This window comes from Chlamydomonas reinhardtii, chromosome 2 (assembly GCF_000002595.2).
Source record: "Chlamydomonas reinhardtii strain CC-503 cw92 mt+ chromosome 2, whole genome shotgun sequence".
Classification (NCBI taxonomy): Eukaryota; Viridiplantae; Chlorophyta; class Chlorophyceae; order Chlamydomonadales; family Chlamydomonadaceae; genus Chlamydomonas; species Chlamydomonas reinhardtii.
Genome location: NC_057005.1, coordinates 8,278,957 through 8,304,721, shown reverse-complemented (window position 1 = coordinate 8,304,721; position 25,765 = coordinate 8,278,957). Strand labels below are relative to the sequence as shown.

Genomic DNA, 25,765 nt, shown 5'->3' with positions numbered 1-25,765 from the left:
CGAGCCACTCTTGCCACCTTTTCGGGTGAGCCCTGCCCAGCCGCCAATTCCGTTAGCAGTCGCTGAGCCTCCTCATGCCCGTCCGGTGAACCTACTGGGTCACCTGGCGGGTACTGCAAAGAGTTGGCCTGCTCGGTCAGGGGCCCAGCATTGGTACCGCCGCTGGGGTTGGGAGCCCTGCGGTCTGGGCTGCGAGGTTGGGACAGGGGCAGGGGAGCCCGGCCATCCTGGATGTCTTGCCACCGTTGCTCGTCGATGGACGTGTCTTCCATGGGCCGCCCAGCTACCAGGGCGTCCAGTTCAGCCTCCATGTCCAAGGGCCAGTCTTCACGAGGGTGACTGCTGAGGCTGGATGCCCTGGGGGACCCGTTATCCATGGTGTCCAGTACTCGGTGCATGCAGACACGCCGCGCCCCAGCGGAGCGGGCGGTCTCCGCCGTGGGTGATGCGTGCGACAGCATGCTGTCTAGGATGCCGGCCAGCTCCAGGGTCTCCGCGCCTGTCAGCGGCGGGGGTACTGGAGGCAGTACCGGGGACGGACCGGGCACCACATATCCTGGCACTTGGCAAGGCGCAAACGGCGAGGGGCGAGGCCTCGAGGCGCTCCGTGTTGCCGGGGCTGGGGGGGCCGGAGCGGCAGCCTCCTCGCCCTCGCTTGGGGGGTCGCTGACCACTCGCGCCCGCCGCCCCACCATGCATGCCATGGGGGTCGGAGGAAAGTGGTAGCGGATGGGAAGGGCACTGCGCCTCCCTAGGTCGTTGGTGTATTCCAACATCTTCTTGCGGTAGCTGATGTCAGCCTTGATGGGTGCCAGGAAGTCAGACCCTAGCAGGATGACGTAGCTGGTGGCGTCGCTCACGTACGCGTCCACCGTGCTAACCATGTCACCCGTGGCGATCACCAGGTTGCGCACCAGTCCACCGGACTCAGACCTCACCCCATCAGCGTTGGTGAAGGTCTGCTCGGCGGGCTCGATATCCTCCACTCGGCCCAGGCGCCGTAGCGTCACCCGTGGAATCACGGTGTTGCTAGCACCGGTGTCCACGACTGCTCGAGCACGGATAAACTTGCCATCGGCCTTGCCCAGGAGCACCTCGGCCTCAACCACGTCCCACTCGCCTCCAGATACCACCGGGGTCAAGGTCGCTGCCGTGGCCCGGTGGGCGTGAGCAGCGGGGTGGCCCGGGGGCCCCGGGGCGGTTGCTTTGGGGCTCCGGGTAGTAGGAGCGGCAGCCGGGGCGCGGGTTGGGGGTCGGGTTGGTGGAGCGGCAGCAACGGGTGTCGGCAGTTCCCGGGAGTGCTGTCGCCCCAGACCAATCAGCCGTCCACCAATCTTGGTGTAGATGTTTGCGGGGTTGACTCGCAGCGCCCGCGACAAGGGGATGGGGTATGCGTTGATCTTGGCGCAGATCTCATCGGCCACTCGCCTCTCCTCTTCTCCCGCATCGCCCGTCGGAATAGGGTCCGTGCGGGGAGGACGGGCTGCAGGGGCGGCGGGATCAGCCGCGGGGCTGCGAGCCCTGGTTGGAGCGTGGGCGGGGGTTGTGGCCTGTGTCCGGCCCCGCCCGGGGGTAGGCCGCCGTCCCGTAGGGCGGGCCTCCAACCCAGCTGGGGCACGGAGGCCTTGCCCGTCGCCTGCAGCCGGCGCAGCGGCCGAGCTGGCAGGGGCGGCAGCGGCCGGCCGCTGCTCACGCTCCCGGCGTTGGTCAGCGTGGCCCGCGGTGAAGCGGCGAGGGGCTAGGCGGTCCACCTCCATGGGCTCGGGCCCGGGGATGGGGACTGGCACTCTTTTGCGAGGCAGGGTGATGGGCTCGAAGTCGCCCACTCGTTTGGTGTAAGCCTCAGCATTAGTGTAGTAGGAGACGGGAGCGGTGGTTGGGCCTTGCGGTGACATGACACCGCCGCTGTCCTCGCTCTCGTAGCCCAGGGCGTAAGCGTCCCTGTATGGGCTGTAGAGCGGGCGGGCCGCCTGGAACAGCAGGGTGCGGCTGGGGGTGCGGCGGTGCAGCAGCTGCATGCGTGACATGCGGTTGCTGAGGTCTTCAACCCCGCCGCCCCCACGCCCAGCACTGCTGTTGTTAGGCCCTCGGTTGGCCATGCGTGGGCCTTGGTCCGACCGGGTATCCCGGCTGTCTCGGCGGTCATGCCAATTAGCTTTAATCACCGACCCGGAGGGTCGCTGCCCCAAGGAAGCGGCAGCTATACTTGTGCATCTGTGAGGGCGCTGCAAGGGCAATCAAATGCGGGCGAAGGTTGAGTGGGGATGACAACAGTAACAGTTGCGGGGTGAGGGCGCTGCAAGGGCAATCAAATGCGGGCGAAGGTTGAGTGGGGATGACAACAGTAACAGTTGCGGCAAAGGGCCGGCTGTAGCGGGGAGGAGCGGTGCTAGAGCCATTGCTGTGGCGTGGCTCGTTGCTGGGCGATCGATCAGCAAAGCGCACTCGCCGCTCCTCGCTGTCAGATCGGCCGTCGGCCTTGGACAGCTTGCCCTTCTCGCTGGCGTAGATCGCCTTGCGGATGGCAGCGGTTAGGTTGTGCGGCTCCATGTCGTACACGGAGTCGTAGATGTCGGGATGCAAGCCCCTCATGAAGTTGTGCATGTGGGTAGGGTCACGGTTATAGTCGAGGCGCAGTTGGGTCACGAGGCCCAGGTAACGGTCGGCGTACTCGCGCACCGTCTCCTTGGGGCCTTGTGTGCAGTTGGCGAGGGCCAGATGCAGCTCGCGGTCTGACACACCCCAGCGCTCGCGCAGGGCGTCACAGAAGCCCTCCCAAGTGGACGATGCCATGGGGTTGGCTAGCTTCCATGACCGGTACCACTCCTTGGCCGTGGGGCCAAGCCGTTTAGAGGCAAGTTGGAGCTTTCGTGACTCAGTCCAACCGAATTCCTCTGCCAACTCATCTACGGACTCCAGCCAATCACGCACAGAATGCCACTGCGGGTCGAAGCGCTCGCAGTGTTGGGTGATACGTTCATAGTCAAGTCCTTGCAGATCGGTATGGAAAGCGCTAGGCCGCGCTCGGCGGGGAAAGCCATCTTCGTCTGACATGAGTGGCTACTGGGGGATGGAAGAAGTCCCGGTAGCGAAACCAACAAAGGCGTGCCGACCCCCCAGAGATGACAGGACACTTTTTTCGCCTAACTTTATCGCCGCGTGTCAATAGCTGTCGGGGCAGATCGCGTGCCGTAGAGGGGGCTCTTCGATCCCAGCAGTGCCCAGCGCCGCCGTATGGGGACGTCGGTAGCTGTTTTACTCACGGGAGGGGCTTCGCTGTTTGGTCTAGGCGGGTTGGATAACAGGAGCAGGGGCTCGTACAGAGCCGGATGGGTGGCGTGCGTGCAGGCGCACAGCCATGGCAAAGGCTGTCTCACTCAACCTTGCCGCCCAGGGTAATCAGAGATTAGAGAGATAAGGTCGGTCGGGTTGCCCGAGTAGAGTCACCGCCGCTGGCGGGAGCTGGAGTTCCCCTTCGCGTGCGGGGCACGCGGCGGGTGGTAGAGACAGGAAGGGAGAAGAGAGGGGAGACAGGAAAGCAAGCAGGTCCCGCAAGCCGGCACGGCGTGTCGGGGACTTGGTCACACGCAGGTCAGGTAGACCAGGTGCAGGGATAAGCAAAACTTCTTCAGACCAGAGGTGTCGCAGTCGACCTGCAATCTGGGGCAGGGGAGGCGAACACCCCAAGGGAAGGGGGGGGAGAGCCCCCGACGACCCAACCCGCAGACAAGGCGTGCGTGCCCGGTCCAATGCCGTCCGCCCCACTGCCTAGGCCCAGGCCCTGTACTATCTCACGCTATCTGACGCCCGTCTCTGTCTCCCTCACTCCCTGCTACTGCCACTAACCGAACGGGCTCAGGCCCAACTACCGAACCGGACCCTGCTCTGGCTCGCTCCCAGCTCGCCCTGCTATCAGCTGCTGTACCTAATCGCTGCCAGACACTACACGTATGCAACCCGGCGCAGAGGCTCTTCACTGGCGTACGCTATGCGGGTAGGGGTACTCTTGACCCTAGTGTGGGCAGGGGCCTTGGCTATCACTGACGGGCTGCGGGTAACGGCTCAGGACTTACGGGGATAGGTCGGGGGCAACAGGCACAGCGGTGTGGGGTAGGGGAGAGGGGAGAGTCTGGGGCTCGGATGAACCGGAGTAGGTGAGAGATAGTAAGGGGAGGGGGAAGGGGGCTTCGAACGGGTACTTGGTCGTGCCGGGAGGCACCCTGTGGGGGAGGGGAAAGGCTAGCCTAGACTTGCGCGAGCGGGCGACTTCGCGCCGGGCGCAAGGGGCCGCGATACAAGGGATCGTTCTTTGTCCAACTTGTATTACAATACTAGAGACTCGTAATTAAAGAGTCTTGTTGAGAGTGACTCCTATGATTGCTCAGGAGTGACCGCGCCGTAGTGGCGGAGTGACTGACACAGCACAGCTCGCTCGCTTATATCTTGCCCTCGGCCCCTGCATTGGCCGGATGGGACCCGTACAGGTCGTACGGGCCTAGGCCCCAAACCGCAAGTGCTACGCAACTGCACCGAGAGGCCTACGTGCTACCAACTTCACTAAAGGCCCATCGGGCCCCATACGCGCACACCGCGCCAGCGTCCGCATCGCTGCGCGCAACTAATACCCTTTCAGCTCCCAAACACAGCCGCGCTTCACCAGCGGCGTTCTCTTGCGCATCCGCAAAGTTCTCAGCCGTCTAGGCCCAGCGCTAGGCCTACCGCCTAGCGCTCGCTATTCGGCCGCGGGACCCTTGTCAACATAATACTATTATCTACTAAAAGCCGGCCGCACCAAGCCTGCGCGTCGCTTGCGCTTCTCGTGGCCTTGTGCCTGTCCCGACAGCTTGAGGCAGACAGCCCTCGTCTGGCACTGTAGAATTGCTCAACTAATACTCTATTATATCTCAAACACTTCTTTAGCAAGCTTAGGCTTAGAGAGGCGGTCTTGCTTGCTCCGCCATTCTGCTCGATCCAAAGTCGATCCGCTTCCTCGGCGCCCTCGCTATCTCTGGTTCCCCGCCGCGTTCTGCCGCTCCGCCCAGTCGGCACCGCGGCTTATGTGCTTACTGCTTACGTGGCTGTGCGGTGCGTGCCAAACACGTCTGTGCAAAATCTGTCCTGTCAACGTGCGGTGGCGCCCCGTGCAAAGCACCCACAGGCACGCCGGGGAACTGCGGAAAACTGTTGAAGACGGGCTTCGGTCTGCACGAGTTCGCGGCTCACAAATCGCGCTATTGAGGAAGTATGGCAAAACAATGAAGTCACGCTCCTGCGGCGAGCTCGCCAAACGGGCGCGACTTTGGCGGTCTGTGCAACGGGGGGATTCCATCTCGGGAACTCGCGGGCGGCCAAACGCGGTATTCAGGTAGTCGTGCAAATTGACCCAGGGTCGTTTTTCATGTCCATTTCGTCCATATACCCTGGCAGCATAAAGGCGGCCCCGGTACGGGGGCCGCTGCTAGACGTCTGTGTTGTGAGTTTGGATTTGGTTTGGATCTGGGGAGGTGGGAATTCATCGCTGGCGCTCGCTCTCGCTCTGTTATTGAGTTGTGCATTCCTTTTTAATACGTTTGTATTATATGGTGTTAATTGCGGGGCTAAACGGGGCGATTTTGGGGGGGATCCACTTCGGTGACCCATTGGGGCCTGGGTCGGCGCGCGATCCCGGCGATTGGTGACTGAGGGGCGTCTTAAAGGCGGCCCTGTCGGACCGCTGCAAAGGAGTCTGTGATGTGATTTGGATCTGGATTTTGTGGGGTGCGAAACCCCGGTCCTGTGCTCGCCCGCGCTGTATTCCTTGCACTCGAATTGTAATTGGTAAACCGGCTGCAAGGCAAGGCCTCAGGGGTCACTTATTGGGTTTGGGGAGTGAGGTCGGCCCGCCGGGTGCCGAAGTGCGCACCGCCGGCAGGTTGGTGATGGAGGCCGAGTCTTGTGATGCATCCCATGTCAGCGAGGTGATACAGCGAAGGTTTTGGCGTACACAGGACGTGTGATGCACATGCTGCACAGCTGTCAAGCTGGCGCCAGGCATCAGCAGCCCAGGTGAGCCCACCAGCATTGGTCAAGCGCGACCCTACCTAGGCACCAAAAGCAGTGCGCCGTGTAACCCACAACAGCAAGGACTCCTTGCAGGTTCAATGCAGCAGTGTTCGCACCTGGTCCACAGCAGCAAAACACACAGCGGAATGCACTGCTGGCATCTTCACTCGACACCCAGCCACCCATGACAGCCAGGTGCAACAGCAAAGCAAGCAGAAGGAAGGCGCAGAGCAAGCAGAAGGAAGGCGCCAAGCATCAGCAGCATACTGCCGCCAAAAGACTCATGGGCACATACTGGAAACTCGCATCCATCGTGCGCACACCGGAATACCAATGCGCGAACTCCATGGCATGAAAACCACAACCGCAAACGTGTCAATAATGAATGTCAAGGGACAATGAATGCAGGTGTTGGCAGCGCAATTTAGCCTAGTCCAGGCCATCAATGTCCATCGGCTCCATGGCTGGCACCGCGGGAGGGGGCGCAGCCGCCGCAAGTAGCACAGCGGTCGCCGCTGCCGCAAATGCAGCAGCCTGCATGGCGCGCTGCTTCTCCGCCAGCGCGTCGATCTGCACGAAGTTGGGCAGCCGCACCGGTGTGAACAGCTCAGGCCGGAGCGGGCCCACCAGGCGCAGCAGCCGGCGCTCCGTCACACGCGACAGCATGACGTACAGCTGGCCGGGCGTGAACACACTCCGTGCGTGGATGATGGTGCCGCCGCTGAGCGTGGCTCCCTGGGATTGAGCAGGGAGGCACAAAGTTAGGCAGGCAGGTAGGCGAGGTCAGGCAGGGAGCGCGGCATATCGGCAGTGGGTGACAGCATTTGGCCTGTGTTCCCCCCCCTTCCCTGCTCCGGCCCGCACCTGAGCGCGGTGAGCGGTGATGGCCCAGCCCAGTGTGAGCGGAAAGGCGTGCTTGCTGTACTTGACGCCGCTGAACCAGTTGTACTTGCTGGTGCGCCGCCCAATCCACAGGCACTTGCCGCTGCCCGTCAGCCGCACCTTGACTCCCGACACCAGCTGCACACCGTCATCGCGTGTCTGGTAGCTGAGCTCAATGACCACTCCTGCTGCGCCGTTGGCGGCGCCCTTGTGCAGGTCACAGTTCTCCACCAGCACCACGCGCGCGCCCACCGCTACCTGCTCGATGGTCCGGAAGGATGCGTCGCGCAGCCAGGTCTCCAGGCCCACCTCAGCCACCGAGCGCGCCGGCACATCGTGTTGCAGTGGGCAGGGCTGGACGCTGCCCACCGCGCCGGTGGCGGCCAGGCGTTCCAGGATGGCGTGGTTGTAGGCCTTGGCGTCCTCTACGTGCGTGCACAGCACTGTGGTGCGCTCGTCGGACAGGAGCGCCACCATGTCCTCAGAGATGTAATAGGGGCTGCAGGCCGCCGGGTCCGCGCTGGTGGGCGTCAGTGTAGCTGCGGGGCTCCACCGCCCGAACACCGCCTCAAGCTCATCGGCTGTGGGCGGGCGCACGCGGATGATGTCCAGGAAGGCAGCAAACTCCGGGTCCTTGGCGTGGCGCACCGAGGCGGGCAGCCGGTACTTGGGCGCCAGGCCAAAGAAGGGGTTGGACGCGATGTGGCAGGACTCACACAGCGGTAGGTCATCGGGCCCAGCAGCAGCATCCTGAGGGGCCGCCGCGCGCAGCACGGCAGCAGAGTGGCCCGCCCTCGCAGCGCAGTTGCAGACGGGCGGCAGCTGCGTTGGGGAGGGCATGAAGCGGGGCACACAGGGGCACATGAAGGTGTGCAGGAAGAGAAGCTGACACCTGGAGGTTTGAGACAATCTGCCGTTAGCGCGTATGTGCCCGCATGCTCTCTGTTTGCCCAACGCGACACACACCTGAGCGTGGTCGCCGACCAGGATGATCAGCTTGTTGGCCAGCATCTCGTCGAGCGTGGCGTAATGGCAGGCGTGGAAGATGCGGGTGAGGACAAGGGTGAGCTGTGCATCCGTCATCATGGAGAACTCGTCGATGATGAACACGTCGGCTGCACGCAATGCCTCCGCCTTGGGGTGCACATCCGAGCTGCCCATGACCCAGCTGGACATGGCGCCGGTGCCGCAGGGCAGGTCGAAGGCGCCGTGGTTGGTGGTCGCGAAGGCGCTGAGGCGCACGGCTGCGGCGCCGGTGCTGGCGGTCAGCATGACGGTCTTGCCCATCTGCCGCAGCTGGCGCGTGAGCTTCTTGGTGGTGAAGGTCTTGCCGCTGCCCGGCCCGCCCGTGAGCACAATGACGCCTGCTTGGTGGCGCAGGATGGCCTCAACCGTGGCGTCCTGCGCGTCCGTGTATGGTACAGTGTCGAGTTCCTCAAACTCCGCCGCCAGCGCCGCCTTGAGGGCAGCGGAGTCCCCCCGCGCCGCAGCGGCAGTGGCAGCCCCTCCACGGGCCGGTCGGGCAGCGGCCTGGGGAGGGTCCCGCAGCCCGCCATAGCTGACAGTAAAGGCCGTGGCCTCCGGGTTCAGCTCGTCGCCATCATCGGTGGCCTCAGACGGCGTGTACTTGCCAAGCAGCGTGGCCAGCAGCGCCTGCCGACGCTGGGCGTTGTAGAGGTGGTAGTTCGCATAGCTGCATGGTCAGCGGCGGGGGGCGCACAGAGGCGGGTGTCAGTGCAATGGAGCGGACACGGGTGTGCACATGGGTACCTAAGGAACAGGGATGGCAACAAGATGCAATGCCAAACGGGGAAGGAACGTATGACCAGCTGGTGGGCCTGCCCCCGGCTTGGCCCGCCTCACCTCTGCAGGTGCACCTCCAGGTCGCTGGTGTTCTGCACCAGCTTCCGCAGGCGGCACTCCTCAAAGTAGGTGCGGGAGTCATTCTCAGCGGAGATCAGGTCGGACTCCTTGGTGAAGGGCGCCTGCTGCAGCAGGAGATTGTAGAAGTAGCCCTCGGGGTCGGAGGCGGGGTTGTAGTCGGAGAACCGCACGATGCGGGGCTCGCGCAGCTTGTAGACGTTGAAGTGGCGGTCCTGGGTTGGACCCACCAACTCCCCGCCCGGCGGCGCCTGCCGTAGCACAGGCCCGTCCCGCTCCGTTGCTGCCGCGGCCCCAGCTGCTCGTGCGGCCGCCCTGGCAACGGTTGCCCCGGCCGCGCCTGCCGCGGCGGCGACGCCAAGAGCAGCTGCAGCGCCCAGCCCACCGGTGGCAACCGCCGCCAATCCGCCAGCGGTCGCTGTTGCCACAGCGGCCGCGGCTGTAAGGCCAACCGCCGTGCGCTGCGCACCAGCTCTCCAGCCGCGCGGCGCCTTCGCGGGCACCAGGCGGTAGTTGCGGAAGTAGGATGTGAAGGTCACATGCGCCAGGCTGGTCGGGCGCAGGGAGTACATGTCCACAGGGCAGGCGCACAGCTTCGCGCCCTTGAAAACCGTGCGCGTGCGTGTGGTTGGCGGAGCACTGCACACGAAGTCCACGCCCGAGGACATGAAGACCTGTGTCGCCAGGCCGCATGAGGTGGCGTAGATTAGTGGGGATATGAACGGGGTCGCAGGGACAATATCAGCCCCAAAGAACGTGAGGAAAGCGACGCTGACGCTGATGCGAATGCCAACACAAGTCAAGCGTAACTTTGAGATTCCACCTTGCCGTTTAGCCCGTCCAAGTAGCCAGGGGACCTACCGTGTTGATCTGGGCGCAGCCCAAGAAGGCAAGCGTCGGGCTCAGAGCGGTGGAGGTGAGGTAGGCCGAGATGATCTTGACCAGGTACGTGGTGCTGAAAGCGGCACCGGGCTGGTCCTCGGGAAGGCCCAGCGCAACACGGCTTGCGTCGGTCAGGTTCAGGTGGCCGCTCGGCTCGGTCTGCACACAGCAGGCAGGGCGCCATGAGTTGGGGGCAGCTGGGCTTCATGTCTCCTACTCGAACACGTGCATGAGCCCTGGCAACGACCAACTAACCGAACCTCACCTTCATGGCGTACTTGAGGACATAAAAGCTCCAGTCTGATGAGGTGATGCGCTGCAGGTTCATGTGCGCGCCCCACAGCAGCGCCACTGTTGGGTGGTACGGCGACACGTTGCGGTGCGCCCAGCTCGGCCGGTAGTAGACGTAGCGCCGCGTGGCAGGGTCCACGATCGGGACCGGTGAGTCGTGCGGTTTCCATGGAAAGCCGTAGCGGCAGGTACCCTGCTTGCGACAGCCGGGGCGCTTGATGGGCGTGCAGAAGTGGACCTGCTTGCTCATCACGTGGTCGAAGAGGGTGAGCGCATGCGGGTCGTCGCTGGGGGCCTCCCAGCACTCGCGGCCATTGGGGCAATTGGGGTCGTGCTCATCACACACGCCGTCCTTGCCCACGTACTTTGCAGGGACACACGCGACGATCTCAGATGAGACACGGTCGACGTCATCCGGATGCACCCACAGAAGAATGTGGGCGTGAAGGGACTGGCGGCCCTGGACCTCGTACCGGGTCACGTTGTGCTGGACGCGGCCCAGCACGCCGGACTCGCCCTTGCCACCAGACTTGCCGCCTCGCCGCGTGCGCAGCATCTCGCGCATGAACATCTGGACACGGCGATGAAACAGGTAGGCATTCTCGGCGGGGGCATCTCGCCAAGTGGCGCTGGTGCAGAACCTGAAAGCGGGCACACGGGCACACGTAGCGCAACAGTGTAAGACTGGAGGAAACACCTCAAGCAAGCCCAAGTTCACAACGCGTGGTGATGCCCCTCTGCGCACAGGCTCTGACCAGCGCTGTGGAACTCACTTGCGGACCATGTCCTCGAGCGTTTCCACCTCTTCCCAGCGGGACGTGGAGAACTCGTCGGCGGTGAGCGTAAGGAAGTGGGTGGGCAGGCCCCACCGGTCCACCAGCGCCAGCAGGTCTTGCAGGTTGCGGCGGTGCCACGATGGCGTGTTGGGCAGGGTGGATGGCAGGCTGTACTTGATGATGTGCTTGATCAGCTTTTCGTCATTGGCATCGGGATGTCGTTTGCGGTACTCAGCGATGGCACGCTCGAGCACCACCTGCGAACAGGGCGGGCAGGGAAGAGCACAGGGAGGAGCGAGACTGCTGAGACCACAACCAGCAGCAAGTGCGGGGCCAATAACCATCTCTGGTAACCACTAGTCACAGCAGAAGCAGGCAACAATATGGACTTACGTCGTTGACGCATGCTGCCTATCCCGCCCACTGGTGGCACCTACCTTGGTGTTGTGGCCGCCATACAGCTGAGTGGTTGTGCGGACAGCGAACATGAGCAGCAGGTACGGCTGGACAAGTGTCCACACGGACAGAAAGCACCGGGCACGGAATTGCAGGTAGTCGCTGAACGCCATGGACGAGCCTCCAAAGGCGCCAGAGCCAAAGGGGAATAGGTAGGGGAACATGGCCAGCTCCGCGGTGAGCAGCAGGTCCTGTCCGCCCACGGGTGCAGAGGAGGCGGCCGCCGAGCCGTCCGGCAGGATGATGACCTGTGGCTGCGTGAGCCCATTCCCTCCGACCGCCAGGGCCCCGCCCACTGCTGCTGCACCGAGCAGCCCAGCACGTGGGTGCAGCGTGCCGGCGGTGTATGACGTAGGCGGCGCACGGAGCGACAGCGGCGGCGGCAGTGTTGGCATCACCGCCGCCAGCACGCTCTTGCACATCTCGTTGTGCTCCGGCAGCATGTAGGCGACGGGGCTGCGGGCAATGGCATCAGCAGCAAAGGACGCCACCGCCTCCGGGCCCAAGAACGACTGCGACGCATCGGGACCGCGCTGTTCGATGACGGACAGGTACGCCTGGTAGATGGGGTTGAACGCCAGGCTCCAGCCCAGCACCTCCCGCACACCCTCAGGCACCAGCTGCGCCCGCTCGGACGCGCTGTCGTCCCACGCCAGCATCGCCGCACCCACTGCATGCGGCTGCTGCAGCCGCGCAGTGAAATAGCCCTTCGCGTTGGCTGCAAACCCCGCGCCCACGTTCACCAGTGACAGCAGCATCTGCAGCGAGGGATCAAGCCGTGTAACCTGCCGCGCGTAGTCTGGCGTGTGGAACACAACATGCTCCGCCCGGCCGTCCTGTTGCTGCTTGCCGGCACACGTAGGGCAGAGCATCCACGAACCATCCGGCCCCGCCATGACGCCAGAGTGCAGCGCGTTGTACAGCTCGTGCGGTGGGCTCTCGCCCGGCCGCGGCGTGCGCAAGCCCCACTTCGCCATCTCGTCGCCAGTCGGGTACGCCGTGAAGCCGCACAGTGCGCAGCAGACATAGACCGTCAGGAACTGCCGCAGCGTGTTCCAGCGGACCGCCCAGCGGCACACATCCCACGCCCGCCGGCCCCGGCCGCGCCAGCTGCGCGCCCAGAGCCCATCCGGGTGGCGGCGGTGCACAGGGGTGCCGCCGCCACCATCCAGGCCAGCGACGTGCTCGTTGTCGGGGCCGGCCTGTGCGCCACCAGCAGCGCCAGCTCGCTGCCGTGCAGGAGCAGGATCCGGAGTGCCGCGCTCTGGATGCACAGCAGGGTGAGTTGGACACGAAGTAGCACGCTCAGCCGGCCGCAAGCCGTAACAAAACAACAGTTGTCATAATTTAGGGAGCGCCCAACATGCATATGCTTGCCTGTCCGGAGCTGCTGCAGCCGCTGCACCTCCGCCTGCAGACGCGCAGCGGTGGCCGCAGCCTTGGTTTCAGCAGGCGTGAGCGTGGTGAAGTCCAGGAAGTGGGTGCCATCTGCAGGGAAGATATGGTGAAGGCACGACAAGGTTAGCCTGTCTGGCAGCCAAGGACTCCGATGCTGCGATCCAGGTTACACACCGAGCCCAGCCTTCCTCCCACACACCTGCGCTGTCAGCCAACCCAGCCCGGGTGCGTGTGTAAATGGCTGCCAAGAGGCCGGCAAGATGTGGCCCTCCAGTGCATTCAGTCTTGCAGCGCAAGATCACCGCCACCAGGTCCTCCGGAGTATTGAGAGCCAGCGCCCTGGATGGCTTGGCGCGCTTCCGCCTGAAGGAAGCTGTGCCGAGGCGCAGCTTCCCCTCCTTTTGCCAGCACACCACCAGGTCATGGCATCGGCCCTTGTCGAGGTGCGGAAGCAGGCCGTGCACCACAACGCTGGCCTGCGCTGGCGCCCGCCCATTCCACAGCGTCGTCACGAAGTTCGTGAGCGCTGGAGTGCACGGGGAATTAGCTCAGCATCAGCTTCCCCTCCAATATGTCGTGATGGTGCGCATTGCGTGCATCACTCCCGAACATACCTTCGCGGGCAGCAGCGTTGGCATCTGTCTGCGGGTGTGGCTGCGGCTGCGGCTGCGGCTGCGGCTGCGGCTGCGGCTGCCGCGGGCTGGTGGCGGACGCATCACCTAAATGGCAGAAGATGAAACCAGGTCACACCAAAGCACAGGAAGGATTCGACATAAGCCCGTCCCTTGTATCACTTGCCTACCTGCTGTGCCGCCTGCGCCCGGGCCAGGGTTTGGTGCTGCCGGCAAGTCGGCAGTGCTTGGGGCTGCGGCTTCCTCGGGCACGCCTGCATGCAATGGCACGAGCATAAGTTTGTTGGCTCACGATGAATGACATGAATGACATTTCGCGTCACCTAGCAATCGCTATGGCCATTTCTTTACCTGTTGGGCCCAGCAGGGGGTTCAGCCGCTGGCCGACCTCGGCCACCAGCGCAGCATCGGCGCCGCCCCGCGAGCAACGCTCCAACACCTTCGACAGTTCCGCCGGTGTTGTGACGGCCAGCTGCTTTCGCCCCGACGCTAAACTGCGCGTCGTGAGCTTCCATTTATCAATTTGGTTCCAGTTTTTCACTGCGTTCCTGCTTTGTTCCAAGCTCTTCTGGCCATTAAAACACAATTGCACGATGGCCACTGCGTGTGCAGTCTTGAAATTGCGCGCGTCCTCCGCGAGGGCTTCCATGTCGCGCTACATGTTCAACACACGATTATCGATACACGATAGAACTGCTTGTGTCTTATGCGTGTCTTATGAGTGAAGTCCTAGCGGGGTTTGCGGGCTCCAGTTGGCAACGCATCTTGGCATCCGCGCAAAACGTTCTGTACGTGCGAGCCGGTTATCGCGTTCCTCTGTGGTTATTATCCTGTTCGACATTCCGCTGTACACGATATAGCTGACCTGGGGACAAAACGGCGCGGTTTGGGAGTTATCCACTTCGGTGACCCATTGGGGCGCGGGTCGGCGCGCGAACCCGGCGATTGGTGACTGAGGAGCTCCTTAAAGCCGGGGTCCGTACGGACCCCGGTGCAAGACGTCTGTGAGGGTGTCCCTCCAAGGAGAGGGGGGGGAGGGGGCTGTGTGCAGGGCGGGGCACTGGGCGGTTGGCACGCCGGGATGCGCAGCATGCGAGAAGGCAGGCGGATGTTGATGACAGGCAGAGAACTGAACAGCAGCAAGAGAGACTTGAAGTGCAGAGCAGGAGCATCAGGCAAGTTGGTAGGGCCCAGCGGGACCGGAGGTGGCGCCGGTTGTGCGCAGCTGTTGCGCCGAGTTGGCCGCAGGATTTTGTGTGGTCGAACTTGCCGAAGAGACTTGTCAAAGCATGTCGGAAATGCTGTGCAGGGAAGATAGACGCGTCCTCGCTGGCGGAACGGCGCAACAACGCCATGCCCAGAAACCCGCGAGGTGCATCGCCGGGATTTGCAGCTCTGCCATGTCTAGCAGTGCCTCATGTATGTGAAAGTCATTTAGGCGCGGCCCGCGAGGCCTATGGCGTTGCTACAGTGGGGAGCGACCAGCGTTCTAGAGCGACTTGAAGCACCTGTGCTCGTTATCGTGCACGAATTGTTGTTAAAACGTTTGTACGCACTTAAAGATATTGTGAAGTATATCGCGGTGTCTATGGCGCCGCGGCAAGGTAATGCGATGTGGCGTTACTGAGGGCGCGATGAAGGCAGGCTCAGCTCGTTAGCCCCCGACAAGAGCTGAACTGAGCATTATGAACATTTAGCTGTATTGTAAGCATTTGCAGTGACACTACGGTGCGCGCGACGACCTGCATTCAAGTCGTTTTTCCTGAGGGGCGCCGTTTCGCTGGCTCTCTTTGCTCGCATCGGCCTTTTGCATTATGAAGAATTTTATGGACATGCGCGCGGGCGCTACGGGGCGCGATTTCGGGGGGAACCGCCAAGTGACCCGGGGTCACTGAACTGGGTGCAGATGGTTTACTGATGGGCGTCTTAAAGGCGGCCCTGTCGGACCGCTGCAAGGAGTCTGTGATGTAATTTGGATTTGGATTTTGTGGGGTGCGAAACCCGGTCCTGTGCTGGCCCGCGCTCTGCTCCTTGCACTCAAAATGTAATTTTTACACAGGCTGCCAGACTAGGCCCCAGGAGGTCAGCGCTGAAGGGAGTGAGGTCGGCCGGTCGGGTGCCGAAATGCGCGCCGCCGGTAGGTTGTGATGGAGGCCGAGTCTCGCGATCTTCCCATGACAGCGAGGTGATACAGCGAAGGTTATTGGTGAACACAACAGGTGTGACGCACATGCCGCAGAGCTGCAAAGCTGGCGCCAGGCATCACCAGGCCAATCAAGTGAGCCCACCAGCGTCGGTCAAGCGCGACCCTAGGCATTAAAAAAAAACAGCGCGTTGCGTAACCCACCACAGGAAGGCAGGAACATGCATACTGCAGGTATGGAGTCTTTGGCATGCACACCAGCGTGAAGTCCTAGGCAGTCCTACCGTGGACCAATGCAACAGCTGTCAGGTATGTCCTTGCATTGCCCGCACATGGGCATGAAACAATCAAATCACAATGAAGGAAAGGTGATGGCAGGGTGAGGAACCGACCGGGCGCCCAGGTGCCCAGTCCCTAGTCCAGGCCGTCAAGGGCCGTTGGCTCCATAGCAGGTGCCACCGGAGGGTGCGTGGCGGTGGCCACCAACACAGCGGTCGCGGCCGCCGCAAATGCAGCAGCCTGCAATGCGCGCTGCTTATCTGCCAGAGCGTCGATTTGGACAAAGTTAGGCAGGCGGACCGGTGTGAACAGGTCGGGCCGGAGGGGGCCGACCAGGCGCAGCAGCCGCCGCTCTGTAACGCGTGAGAGCATGACGTACAGCTGGCCGGGCGTAAACACACTGCGTGCATGGATGATGGTGCCGCCGGTGAGCGTCGCACCCTGCGGTGGAAGAGGTAGACAAGGGGGGACACGGGCATTTGAAGGGGAATAGGGGGTGACAAAGCACCAAGTCTCCCGCTGCAAGCCTCCCTAGAACCTGGCGAACAATGCAGTAGGGGCCCAGTGCAGCAGCACCCGCACCTGAGAGCGGTGGGCGGTGATGGCCCAGCCGAGCGTGAGTGGCAAGGCGTGCTTGCTGTACTTGACGCCGCTGAACCAGTTGTACTCGCTGGTGCGCCGCCCAACCCACAGGCTCTTGCCGCTGTCCGTCAGCCGCACCTTGACTCCGGATACCTGCCGCAGGCCGTCATCGCGCGTCTCATAGCTTAGCTGCGTGACAACACCCGCCGCACCATTGGCGGCGCCCTTGTGCAGGTCGCAGTTCTCCACCGGCACCACGCGCGCGCCCACGGCCACCTGCTCGATTGTTCTGAAGGACGGGTCGCGCAGCCAGTTCTCCAGGCCTGCCTCTGCCACCGAGCGCGCCGGAACATCGTGCTGCAGTGGGCAGGGCTCCACGCTGCCCACCGCGCCGGTCGCGGCCAAGCGCTCAAGGATGGCGTGGTTGTAGGACTTGGCGTCCTCCACGTGCGTGCACAGCACTGTGGTGCGCTCATTGGACAGGAGTGCCACCATGTCCTCTGAGATGTAGTAGGGGCTGCAGGCGGCGGGGTCCGGGCTGGCAGGCGTCAGCGTCGTGGCGGGGCTCCACCGGCCAAACACGGCCTCAAGCTCAGCCGCCGTGGGCGGGCGCACGCGGATGATGTCTAGGAAGGCCGCAAACTCCGGGTCCTTGGCGTGGCGCACCGAGGCTTTTTTTTTTTACCTGCCACAGCAGGTCTTGAAGGTTGCGGCGGTGCCAGGACGGCGTGTTGGGCATGGTAGATGGGAGGCTGTACTTGATGATGTGCTTGATGAGCTTGGCGTCACTGGCGTCAGGATGCCGCTTCCGGTAGTCAGCAATGGCGCGCTCAAGCACCACCTGCGCACGTGGGCAGGTACAGTAGGGCTCGGTGTCAAGGACGGCTGCAAGGAAGCACCAGCAACAGGGAGCGTGCGGTGCAGTCCTGCATGCACCCCAGTGAGGTCCTACGCACGCAGACGCTGCCGACCTTTCTGGACTACCTTGGTGCGGTGGCCGCCGTACAGCTGAGTAGTGGTTCGCACAGCGAACATGAGCAGCAGGTATGGCTGTACGAGAGTCCACACTGACAGGAAGCAGCGGGCGCGGAACTGCAGGTACTCACTGAACGCCATGGCTGACCCGCCAAATGCACCGGAGCCAAAAGGGAACAGGTATGGGAACATCGCCAGCTCCGCGGTCAGCAGCAGGTCCTGGCCGCTGACTGCCGCTGAGGAGGCGGCAGCCGAGCCGTCTGGCAAGACGATGACCTGTGGCTGTGTGAGCCCGTCGCCTCCGACAGCCAGGGCCCCGCCCACAGCCGCTGCGCCCAGCAACCCAGCGCGTGGTTGCAGCGTGCCGGCCGTATAGGATGTGGGCGGCGCGCGGAGGGAAAGCGGCGGCGGCAGTGTGGGCATCACCGCCGCCAGCACGCGCTTGCACATGTCGTTGTGCTCAGGCAGCATGTAGGCTACGGGACTGCGGGCGATGGCATCAGCAGCAAAGGATGCTACCGCCTCCGGGCCCAGGAACGGCTGCGGCGCGTCCTGCCCGCGCTGTTCTATGACGGACAGGTACGCCTGGTAGATGGGGTTGAACGCGAGGCTCCACCCCAGCACCTCCCGCACGCCATCTGGCACCAGCTGCGCCCGTTCAGCTGCGCTGTCGTCCCACGCCAGCATTGCCGCGCCCACTGCGTGCGGCTGCTGCAGTCGTGCTGTGAAGTATCCCTTGGCGTTCGCCGCAAACCCCGCGCCCACGTTGACCAGTGACAGCAGCATCTGCAGCGAGGGCTCCAGCCGCACCACCTGCCGCGCGTAGTCGGGCGTGTGGAACACCACGTGCTCCGCCCGGCCGTCCTGCTGCTGCTTGCCGGCACACGTGGGGCAGAGCATCCACGTGCCGTCCGGCGCCGCCATGACGCCCGAGTGCAGCGAGTTGTACAGCTCGTGCGGAGGGCGTTCCCCAGGTAGAGGCGTGCGCATGCCCCACTTGGCCATCTCATCCCCAGTTGGGTAGGCCGTGAATCCACACAGCGCGCAGCAGACGTAGACCGTCAGGAACTGCCGCAGCGTGTTCCAGCGGATCGCCCAGCGGCACACGTCCCACGCCCGCCGGCCGCGGCCGCGCCAGCTGCGCGCCCAGAGCCCATCCGGGTGGCGGCGGTGCACAGGGGGGCCACCGCCGCCATCCAGGCCAGCGGCGTGCTCGTTGTCAGGGCCGCCGCGAGCGCCGCCAGCGCCACCTCTCCGTTGCGCAGGAGCAGGCTCCGGTGTGCCGTTCTCTGGCGGGAGGCACAACAGAACGGTTTGGACAAGGATTCGACATGTGTTTGTCATGACCAAACAATCCGATGAGGTGCAAGGTACTTCTGCTGTTTCCCACATGCATTCACTTGCCTTGCCGGAGTTGCTGTAACCGCTGCACCTCCGCTTGCAGCCGCGCAGCTGTTGCGGCGGCTTTGACGGCGGCAGGCGTGAGTGTGGTGAAGGCCACGAAGCTGGTGCCGACTGCAGAAGGGGCGCGAGGGAACAGGCAGTGTGACGCGCGGTGTCAAGGGTGGGCCCGTCAGGCGGCAGGCACATCAAGTTTGCGGTACCGGCAGTCACTACGTTACCCCAACTCACAATTGAATCTAGGGTCATCCCCACGCACCTGTGCTGTCTGCTAGCGCTGCCTTTGTGCGCGCTTCGATGGCGGCCAGGAAACCTGCGCGGTGCGGCTCCGCGCATTCAGCTCGGCACCGCAGCACCAGCGCCACCAGGTCCTCCGGAGTTGCCACAGCCAGTGCTCGTGATGGCTTTGCACGCGGGCGCTTGAATGATGCCATGCCCAGCCGCAGCTGCCCAGCAGCCTGCCATCGCACGACCAGGTCGTGGCAGTTGGTTTTGGCTAGGTGCGGCATCAAGCCGTGCACCAAGGCGCTGGCCTGCGCCGGCGCCCGGTTCCGCCAGAGTGTGGCCACGTAGTCAGTGAACGCTGCATGGCATAGGGAGTCGGGATAAGTGTGGGAACACTCACTGTCAATCACGCGACTCCATAAGCAGCCCCTGAGTGCACCCCGTCACAGTCACAGAGACACACACCCGCCAGGGCGGCAGCATTTGCTGCAGGTGGTGCCCGCGGTGGAGAGGCGGCACTCCCCCCTGCAGTGACACGGTGCGAGGCGTGTCAGGGATATCAATTGCCAGCATTCGTACCGTGGCCACGCCCGTTGACGCCCGCTGCCACGCCGGCTCCTACTCCTTGCGGCGGCGAGGGGTGCGGTCCAGCTGTGGCAGGTTGCGCAACAGGGCTAGCGGCAGGCCCGCCATCTGCATAAGGAATTGCTTGAGATGAGGACACGAATGGACACTTGTACGACGCACCCTTCCCCTTGCGTCCTACCTGTGGCCGCGGCGTCCGGCACAGCACCGCGCGCTGGCGGCACGTTCGCGGGGCGTGGGGTTTCGTCGGCCGCGCCTGAGGTGCCGGGCAGGTCCACTCTTAGTAACTCTTGATGCAGTAGTATTTCCTGCCGACCGTTTCTGCTTACCTGTTGTTCCCAGAAGGGGGTTCAGCAGCTGGGCGACTTCGGCGACCCGCGCGGCATCCGCACCGGCAAGCGAGCAACGCTCCAAAAGCTTTGAAAGCTCCACCGGCGCTGTGATAGCCAGCTGCTTTCGCCCGGACGCCAAATTGCGCGTGGGGAGCCTCCATTTCCCAGCGTGGTTCCATTTGTTCACTGCACTCCTGCTCTGCTCCAAACTCTTGCGTCCAGCAAAACATAGTTCGACAATGGCAGCTGCGTGCGCAGCTTTGAAACTTTGAGCGTGCTCCACGAGGGCTTCCATTCTAGCATGCTACATTTCCGGGGTGCGAAGTTCGTGAAGAGTTGTGCAATACGAGATGCCGTAAAGGATAGTATTCACAGGTAGTTGGAGCCGTGCCCTGTGCGTGCGCTTCCAGCTTGCATGTCGCCAGTTCGAACTTGCTTCGGTGACTGCGTATCTCGTGCGTTCACATAAATGCTGATTGTTCGCTCTACAATACGAAACCAATCTGAAAGCAACATGAGTCCATTCTGCAGGGGAAGACTTCGGTGACCCGCCGGGGGACGGGTCGGTCGCAACCCGGCGATTGGTGACTGAGGAGCTCCTTAACTATTGCTGTAATCGCCGCAGACGCATCTTAATCACCCCGCAAATGCCCAGGACATCTGCTGGTACAAAGGGTCAGGCGTGGCGGCCGTCCAACCTCTCCACGCTCCGTGCTCATACCCTGGGAAGGTCAAAGCGGTCACGTGGGTGCCACCAGTCGGCTGGATGGGGTCTACGGGAGCCCCTTCTTCCGCGGGCCTTTTCACTATGAGCAATAACTCGTACAAGGATGCTGACTCGACCTACCCCCCTCTATCCGCCTGGCTAGTTAGATGTCTTGTACGAGCTATTGCCCGTGGTGAAAACTGGGCTGCCGTCCGGGGGGTGCGTTTTCCCAGCCAAACCCGCATGTTGGACGTTGCCCCGGGGCAAATCCTACCGCACGGATTAGACACCGCCTTTCTGTAGGTACATAACCAACATCATCATCAGCCAGAAGTGGTCGGCAAAGGTCCAAATTATGCTTATCGGGGCTCAAGTCGCGAAATTGACCGAAGCCCAGATCTCGCATATGCGCTGTTTGGGGCCTGAATCTATTGCCGTCGACATTAATTCTCGTATAGATGTAATCGAAATAGCTTCAGGCTAAGTTGGCGGGGTCCTGGCGAGCGCGACGCGACATATAGCATTTCAACTTGAGCTCTAGCTCAAAATTATGCCCGAGCACCATCCAGGGACCTTAATATGTGTAATGGGATGTCAATTCATGGTCGGGGTGACAGTCTGGGCATAGACCTTGCGATCCCGCCCTTGACCCCCGGAGTGGTACCCGCGTGAAAGCGGTGCAGGCCTGTCGTCATACAGCTGCATCGTGGCCAGTGCCTCAGTGACAGCCCGCGTTACTGCGCAAAAGTTTTCGTAGTTCCCGGTTTTTTACGGGTGCTGCGCTTTTAGTGGGGGGAGTTGCGGGAAGTTGTCCTGAGCTCCTCTGCGTCCCCTTACCGTCATTCCCAGCTTTCCTGGCTACGCCCGGATTTATCCACCTACTGCGACAGCTAAAATGGTTGACTCCGATGCCGAACCCATCTCATCTGCGTCAAGCCGGCGTTCGAGCCGTTCTACTCAACTCAAGAAGGGCATTTTGCCCTCTGCTCTTACTGCTGTCCCCACGTTCAACCCCTCCGCTGATGACCCAACTATTGCATCGATTCCATTGAACGGGTTGGGCAGGTGTTTGGTTGGGACGACCCCACCAAGCTAGCCATTGCCCGCTGTCGCCTACTTCATTCTGCCAAAGTATCGGACTCTGGTAAGGAGCTTGATACCTTGGACAAGTTCAGTAAAGCTTTCCTCGACCGCTATGCCCAGCAGGAAACAGAAATCTACGGCCAACTGGCATCATGCCGCCAGGGCCTGCGAGAGTCTGTACGCGACAACTCCGACCGTTTCCGCCATCTATTTGCCCGTCATGACAAGCCTGGCCGCGACTACAAGCTGAACAATAGCTGAACAATAGCTGAACAATAGCTGAACCGACCACCCACCCACCCACAACATGTAAAATAGCCTGTCGCCGCGTTTCAAGCCATGTCGACAAACGACAATAGTTGGTACAAGTACGTTGAACAAACCCAGAGGGAGCCGGAAAAGCCATGTGCCGGCGGCCTGGTCCTCGCGTTCCTGAGCAAGCTGGAGGAGCTCAGGACACAGACCGAGCTCAACACCAGTGCTGTAGCAGTTCTGAGAGAGCGTCAAGCTAGCTCGGAAAAGCGGGTAGCTGAGGTAGAGTCTAAGATCAAACACAATGTCGCACAGCCAGTGTCCGCGAACAGCTTTTACTTCACAGATAGGCTGATCATCAAGGGCAACATGAGCAATACCAGCGCAGAGACGCTAAGCAAGATAGTTTGCACAAAACTCAGCAGTGACGAGGTCCACATCGCGAACCTGACGGTCCGCAAGCGCAGTTCCCGCCTTGCAGTGCTCTATCTGGGGGCATGCCAGGACCTCCGCGGGAACCTCCTGGCCACGCGGCTGAAGCTCCAGGGCACCGGCTTCAAGCTGGACGACTGCCTCACGACCACAGGCCTGGCGGAGCGGCGGCGGCTTCAAACCACCCACGACGAAGCATACCAGGCCGGTATGCGCCCGGAGTGGCGGCGTGGGGCACTGCTGTATGCGAGGCCGGAGCCCAGCGCACCGGCCGTGCCATGGGCGGACCTGGGCTACGGATCGGGCTCGGACATGGACGCGGAGGCAGAGTTCGTGCCCAGCGGAGGGGAGCGCACGCCGCCGCACCAGCAGCCGCCACCGCCACCGCCCCCTAAGCCTGGACAGCAGCAGCAGCAGCAGCAGCAGCGGCAGCAGGATCAGGGCACCAGTCAGGGTCAGGCGGGAGGCTCCTGGGCAGCCCGCGTGGCCAACTCGGGCTCGTCTCCCACCTCACCAGTTCGGCCCTTCCACGGCTTCTCGTCTGCCACACCGGGGTGGTCGTCCCGGGGTCCGCTACCTGCCTCCCCAATTCGGCCTTTCCAGGGCTTCACACGCTACGAGCCGGCATCAACGCACCAACCGGGCGATAAGCGAGGCTCCCGTACACCGCAGAGCACTGAGCAGGCAAGGCTGCCCAAGCCTGCAAAGCCCTCTGCACACGCCACGGTGGCGGACGTGAGGAACCACGCGCCCACGCGCGCGGCAGACCTACCGCGGTCGAAGCGAGACCCCAGGGCACCGCAGCAGCAGGCGCAGGCACAGGCGCAGGCGCAGGCGCAGGCGCAGGCGCAGGCCCAGGTGCAGGCGCAGGCGCAGGCCCAGGTGCAGGCGCAGGCGCAAGCGCAGGCGCAGGTGCAGGCACAGGCGCAGGCGCAGATGCAGGCGCAAGCGCAGGTACAGGCACAGGCGCAGACGCAGAAGCCGGCGCAGGGGCAGGCGGCGCTGTTCGCCGCTGCGTACACAGAGTACAAAGCGGCACAGCCGGCCGACCCCGCCGCCGCAGAGTGGGCGGCCGCCTTGACTGCGGCCACCGCCACCACTGCCACCGTAGCCGCTCCGGCCGCGCCAGCAGCTGTGGCGGCCACTAAGGCCGCCACCGCCTCGGTCCCCGGCACGACTACCCCTACCGCGGCCGCCGCCGCAGGCGCCTCGACGGAGCCAGTGGCAGGTGACTTCAGGGTCAGCGCTGGGGGGGAGGTGCTCGCAGTGCCAGCAAACCCGAAAGGGAAGAGCGCTGTGGACGACGATGGGTGGCAAGTACAGCTCGGACGCAGCCAGGCCGGAAGGGGAGGTGGTAGCAGCACTGGCAGGGGTGGAGGCAGGGCCGGAGGACGCACAGCGGGCGGTGGCAGGGCCAGGGGCGCCGGACACACGACGACAGGGGTGAATCGATTTGTACCGCTGCACGACATGGGTCTGAGCGCGGATACGGATACGGACATGGGTAATGCCCAGGATTAGTGGGACGGGGGCCGGGGAGGCATAAGTGTCTGGGCATGGAACGCTCACGGACTTCTCACTGGAGGCTCTTGCAAGCTTCACGACCGCAACATCAATAAAGCCGCACGAGCGCACGACATCCTGGTCATTTCCGAAGCACACCTAACACATCGTGTGCCAGACGGCCGTATAGAACTAGACGGATACGCAGTCTTTCGTGCACATAGATCGCAAGAAGCTATAAGGTCGGATTTTGGCGGCGTTGCAGTTTATGTGCGTGAGTGTCTGATGGGCGGAGTGATGCATTTAAGGACAGACGTGAGTCTTACAGGGTGTGAAGTCGTGTGGATGCGGATACGTTCCAAAGATGGAGACAGCCTGCTTTTAGGATGTTGTTACCTTGCGCCGGAAACCTCGCGCGTATACAAGGACGGCGGCAAAACGCGTGTGGCAAGGGAAGCCACAGCTGAGGCCGTCTTTGGAAGGCTCCAGCAGGCTATCTCGGCGATGCGGCAGAACGGCGAAGAGGTGCTACTAGTAGGTGACCTCAATGCGCGTATGCCGGCAGGGCTTAGAGATATACCGGATCTCGACCAACTAGCAGCGCTTGAACAAGTGGAGCATATCACGGCACTGGGTGGAGCACTCACGTCGATGCCTAGTCCAGAGGATTACGCGGGGTTGCCGGCCAGGGCTTCTCAGGATAAGCACGCAAACTGTTTTGGCGAATTTCTAGCGCGTATGTGCCGTTCTCAAGGTTTTGTGTTACTGAACGGCAGGGCACCAGGGGATGAGTCGGGTCGAATCACCTTCCCAAAAGGGGAGGAGGGGGGAAGCGTCATTGACCTATGCATTGCATCGCCAACTTTATTCCAATCGGTGACGTCAGTAGACGTGGGTGAGCTGCTGAGATGGGCGCGCAGGGGCGCCGGTTATGCGAGTGATCACAGGCCTGTTACGCTGACTTTGAGCTGGGAGGTGGAGGGTCAAGCAAGTACTGAAGGCCAGGCGAAGGCAAAGCGTCCACGCACTGCATTCAATGCGCAGAAGAGTGAGCGCTATAGCAATCTTTTCGAACAAGATGAGTCGCCAGTAGTAAGCAAATTAACAGAGCTAAAAGGCCACTTGGAGCAAGGGCGGTACAGCACTACCGAGGCGGTCGAAGCGTTGAGCAAGTGCCTAAGTGGAGTATTGGAGAAGGCGTTTGGGCAGAGCAGGCCTGCTCATCTGCGAGAGACCGAGACCCCGTGGTGGAATGAGGAATGTGCGGTGGCGCGTGCCGCGCTCGTCCAGGCGAAAGTAGCGCTTGGCAAACCAGTTGTGAAGGAAGGAGAAAGGTGGGAAGCGATGCGGGCCGCGAGATCAGTGTACTGCCGCGCAAAACGCAGGGCTAGAGCCGCCCATGATGCGCAAGTGATGCGGGATAGGGTAGCACGGTGCAGAGCCGACGCTAAAGCACTGTGGAAGATGATTGAGGAGCGGTGCACGAGCAAATCCCCCATCACGGCAGATGGCTTCCGTGATCACTTTGCACGGCTACTGAATGATGGGGCAGGAACAGTTGACGACAGCGCTGCAAAGCGTTTACTGGCGTACTGCTGTGACGAAGATGGCTGGCGAGATTCGATGTATGATGACGAGGAATGGGCTGAGTTAGATAGCATATTGAACAGCGATATCTCGATAGACGAAGTGACTCATGCTTTAGAGAGGCTACCGAATGGCAAGGCCCCAGGCACGGAAGCCGCGCCATCGGAATGCTACAAGTACGCAAAGACGCAGGGAGACCCCAGGGCAGACCCCCCCATCCCGCCGGTGAACCGGGTAGCACCTGTTCTAGAAGTGTTGTTTAACCGCATCTGGCGGGCGCAAGACGGAGATGAAAGTTTTCCGGAACAGTTCACAACCACAGTGCTGACGCCAATTTACAAGAGAAAGGGCGATGTGAAGACGCCCGGCAACTACAGGGGCATTGCAGTAGGCGGAGCGTTGGCTAAGTGTTATGCATCTATCCTTCTGAACAGGCTAGC

General features: G+C 62.5%; 3 protein-coding genes across 3 annotated transcripts; 1 reads left to right on the top strand and 2 right to left on the bottom strand.

Moving 5' to 3' along the window:
• Positions 1-5,958: 5,958 nt before the first annotated feature.
• CHLRE_02g141406v5 (uncharacterized protein) lies at positions 5,959-15,290 on the bottom strand. Its single transcript, XM_043060086.1, has 14 exons — positions 14,511-15,290; positions 13,592-13,895; positions 13,411-13,494; positions 13,223-13,327; positions 12,808-13,134; positions 12,588-12,698; positions 11,192-12,474; positions 10,752-11,011; positions 9,953-10,619; positions 9,667-9,846; positions 8,788-9,479; positions 7,891-8,617; positions 6,907-7,746; positions 5,959-6,777 (listed from the first exon to the last, which is right to left on the bottom strand). The coding sequence occupies exons 2-14, from the start codon at positions 13,887-13,889 to the stop codon at positions 6,472-6,474; spliced, it is 5,880 nt and encodes a 1,959-aa protein (XP_042927856.1). The 5' UTR covers positions 13,890-13,895; positions 14,511-15,290; the 3' UTR covers positions 5,959-6,471.
• Positions 15,291-15,378: 88 nt separating this feature from the next.
• On the bottom strand, positions 15,379-20,240 carry CHLRE_02g141386v5 (uncharacterized protein). Its single transcript, XM_043060085.1, has 9 exons — positions 19,863-20,240; positions 19,612-19,686; positions 19,425-19,538; positions 18,880-19,203; positions 18,624-18,734; positions 17,229-18,508; positions 16,930-17,085; positions 16,245-16,886; positions 15,379-16,103 (listed from the first exon to the last, which is right to left on the bottom strand). The coding sequence occupies exons 1-9, from the start codon at positions 19,921-19,923 to the stop codon at positions 15,798-15,800; spliced, it is 3,069 nt and encodes a 1,022-aa protein (XP_042927855.1). The 5' UTR covers positions 19,924-20,240; the 3' UTR covers positions 15,379-15,797.
• Positions 20,241-21,380: 1,140 nt separating this feature from the next.
• Positions 21,381-24,546, top strand: CHLRE_02g141366v5 (uncharacterized protein). Its single transcript, XM_001703765.2, has 2 exons — positions 21,381-23,299; positions 23,440-24,546. The coding sequence occupies exons 1-2, from the start codon at positions 22,173-22,175 to the stop codon at positions 23,465-23,467; spliced, it is 1,155 nt and encodes a 384-aa protein (XP_001703817.2). The 5' UTR covers positions 21,381-22,172; the 3' UTR covers positions 23,468-24,546.
• The last annotated feature ends 1,219 nt before the right edge of the window (positions 24,547-25,765 follow it).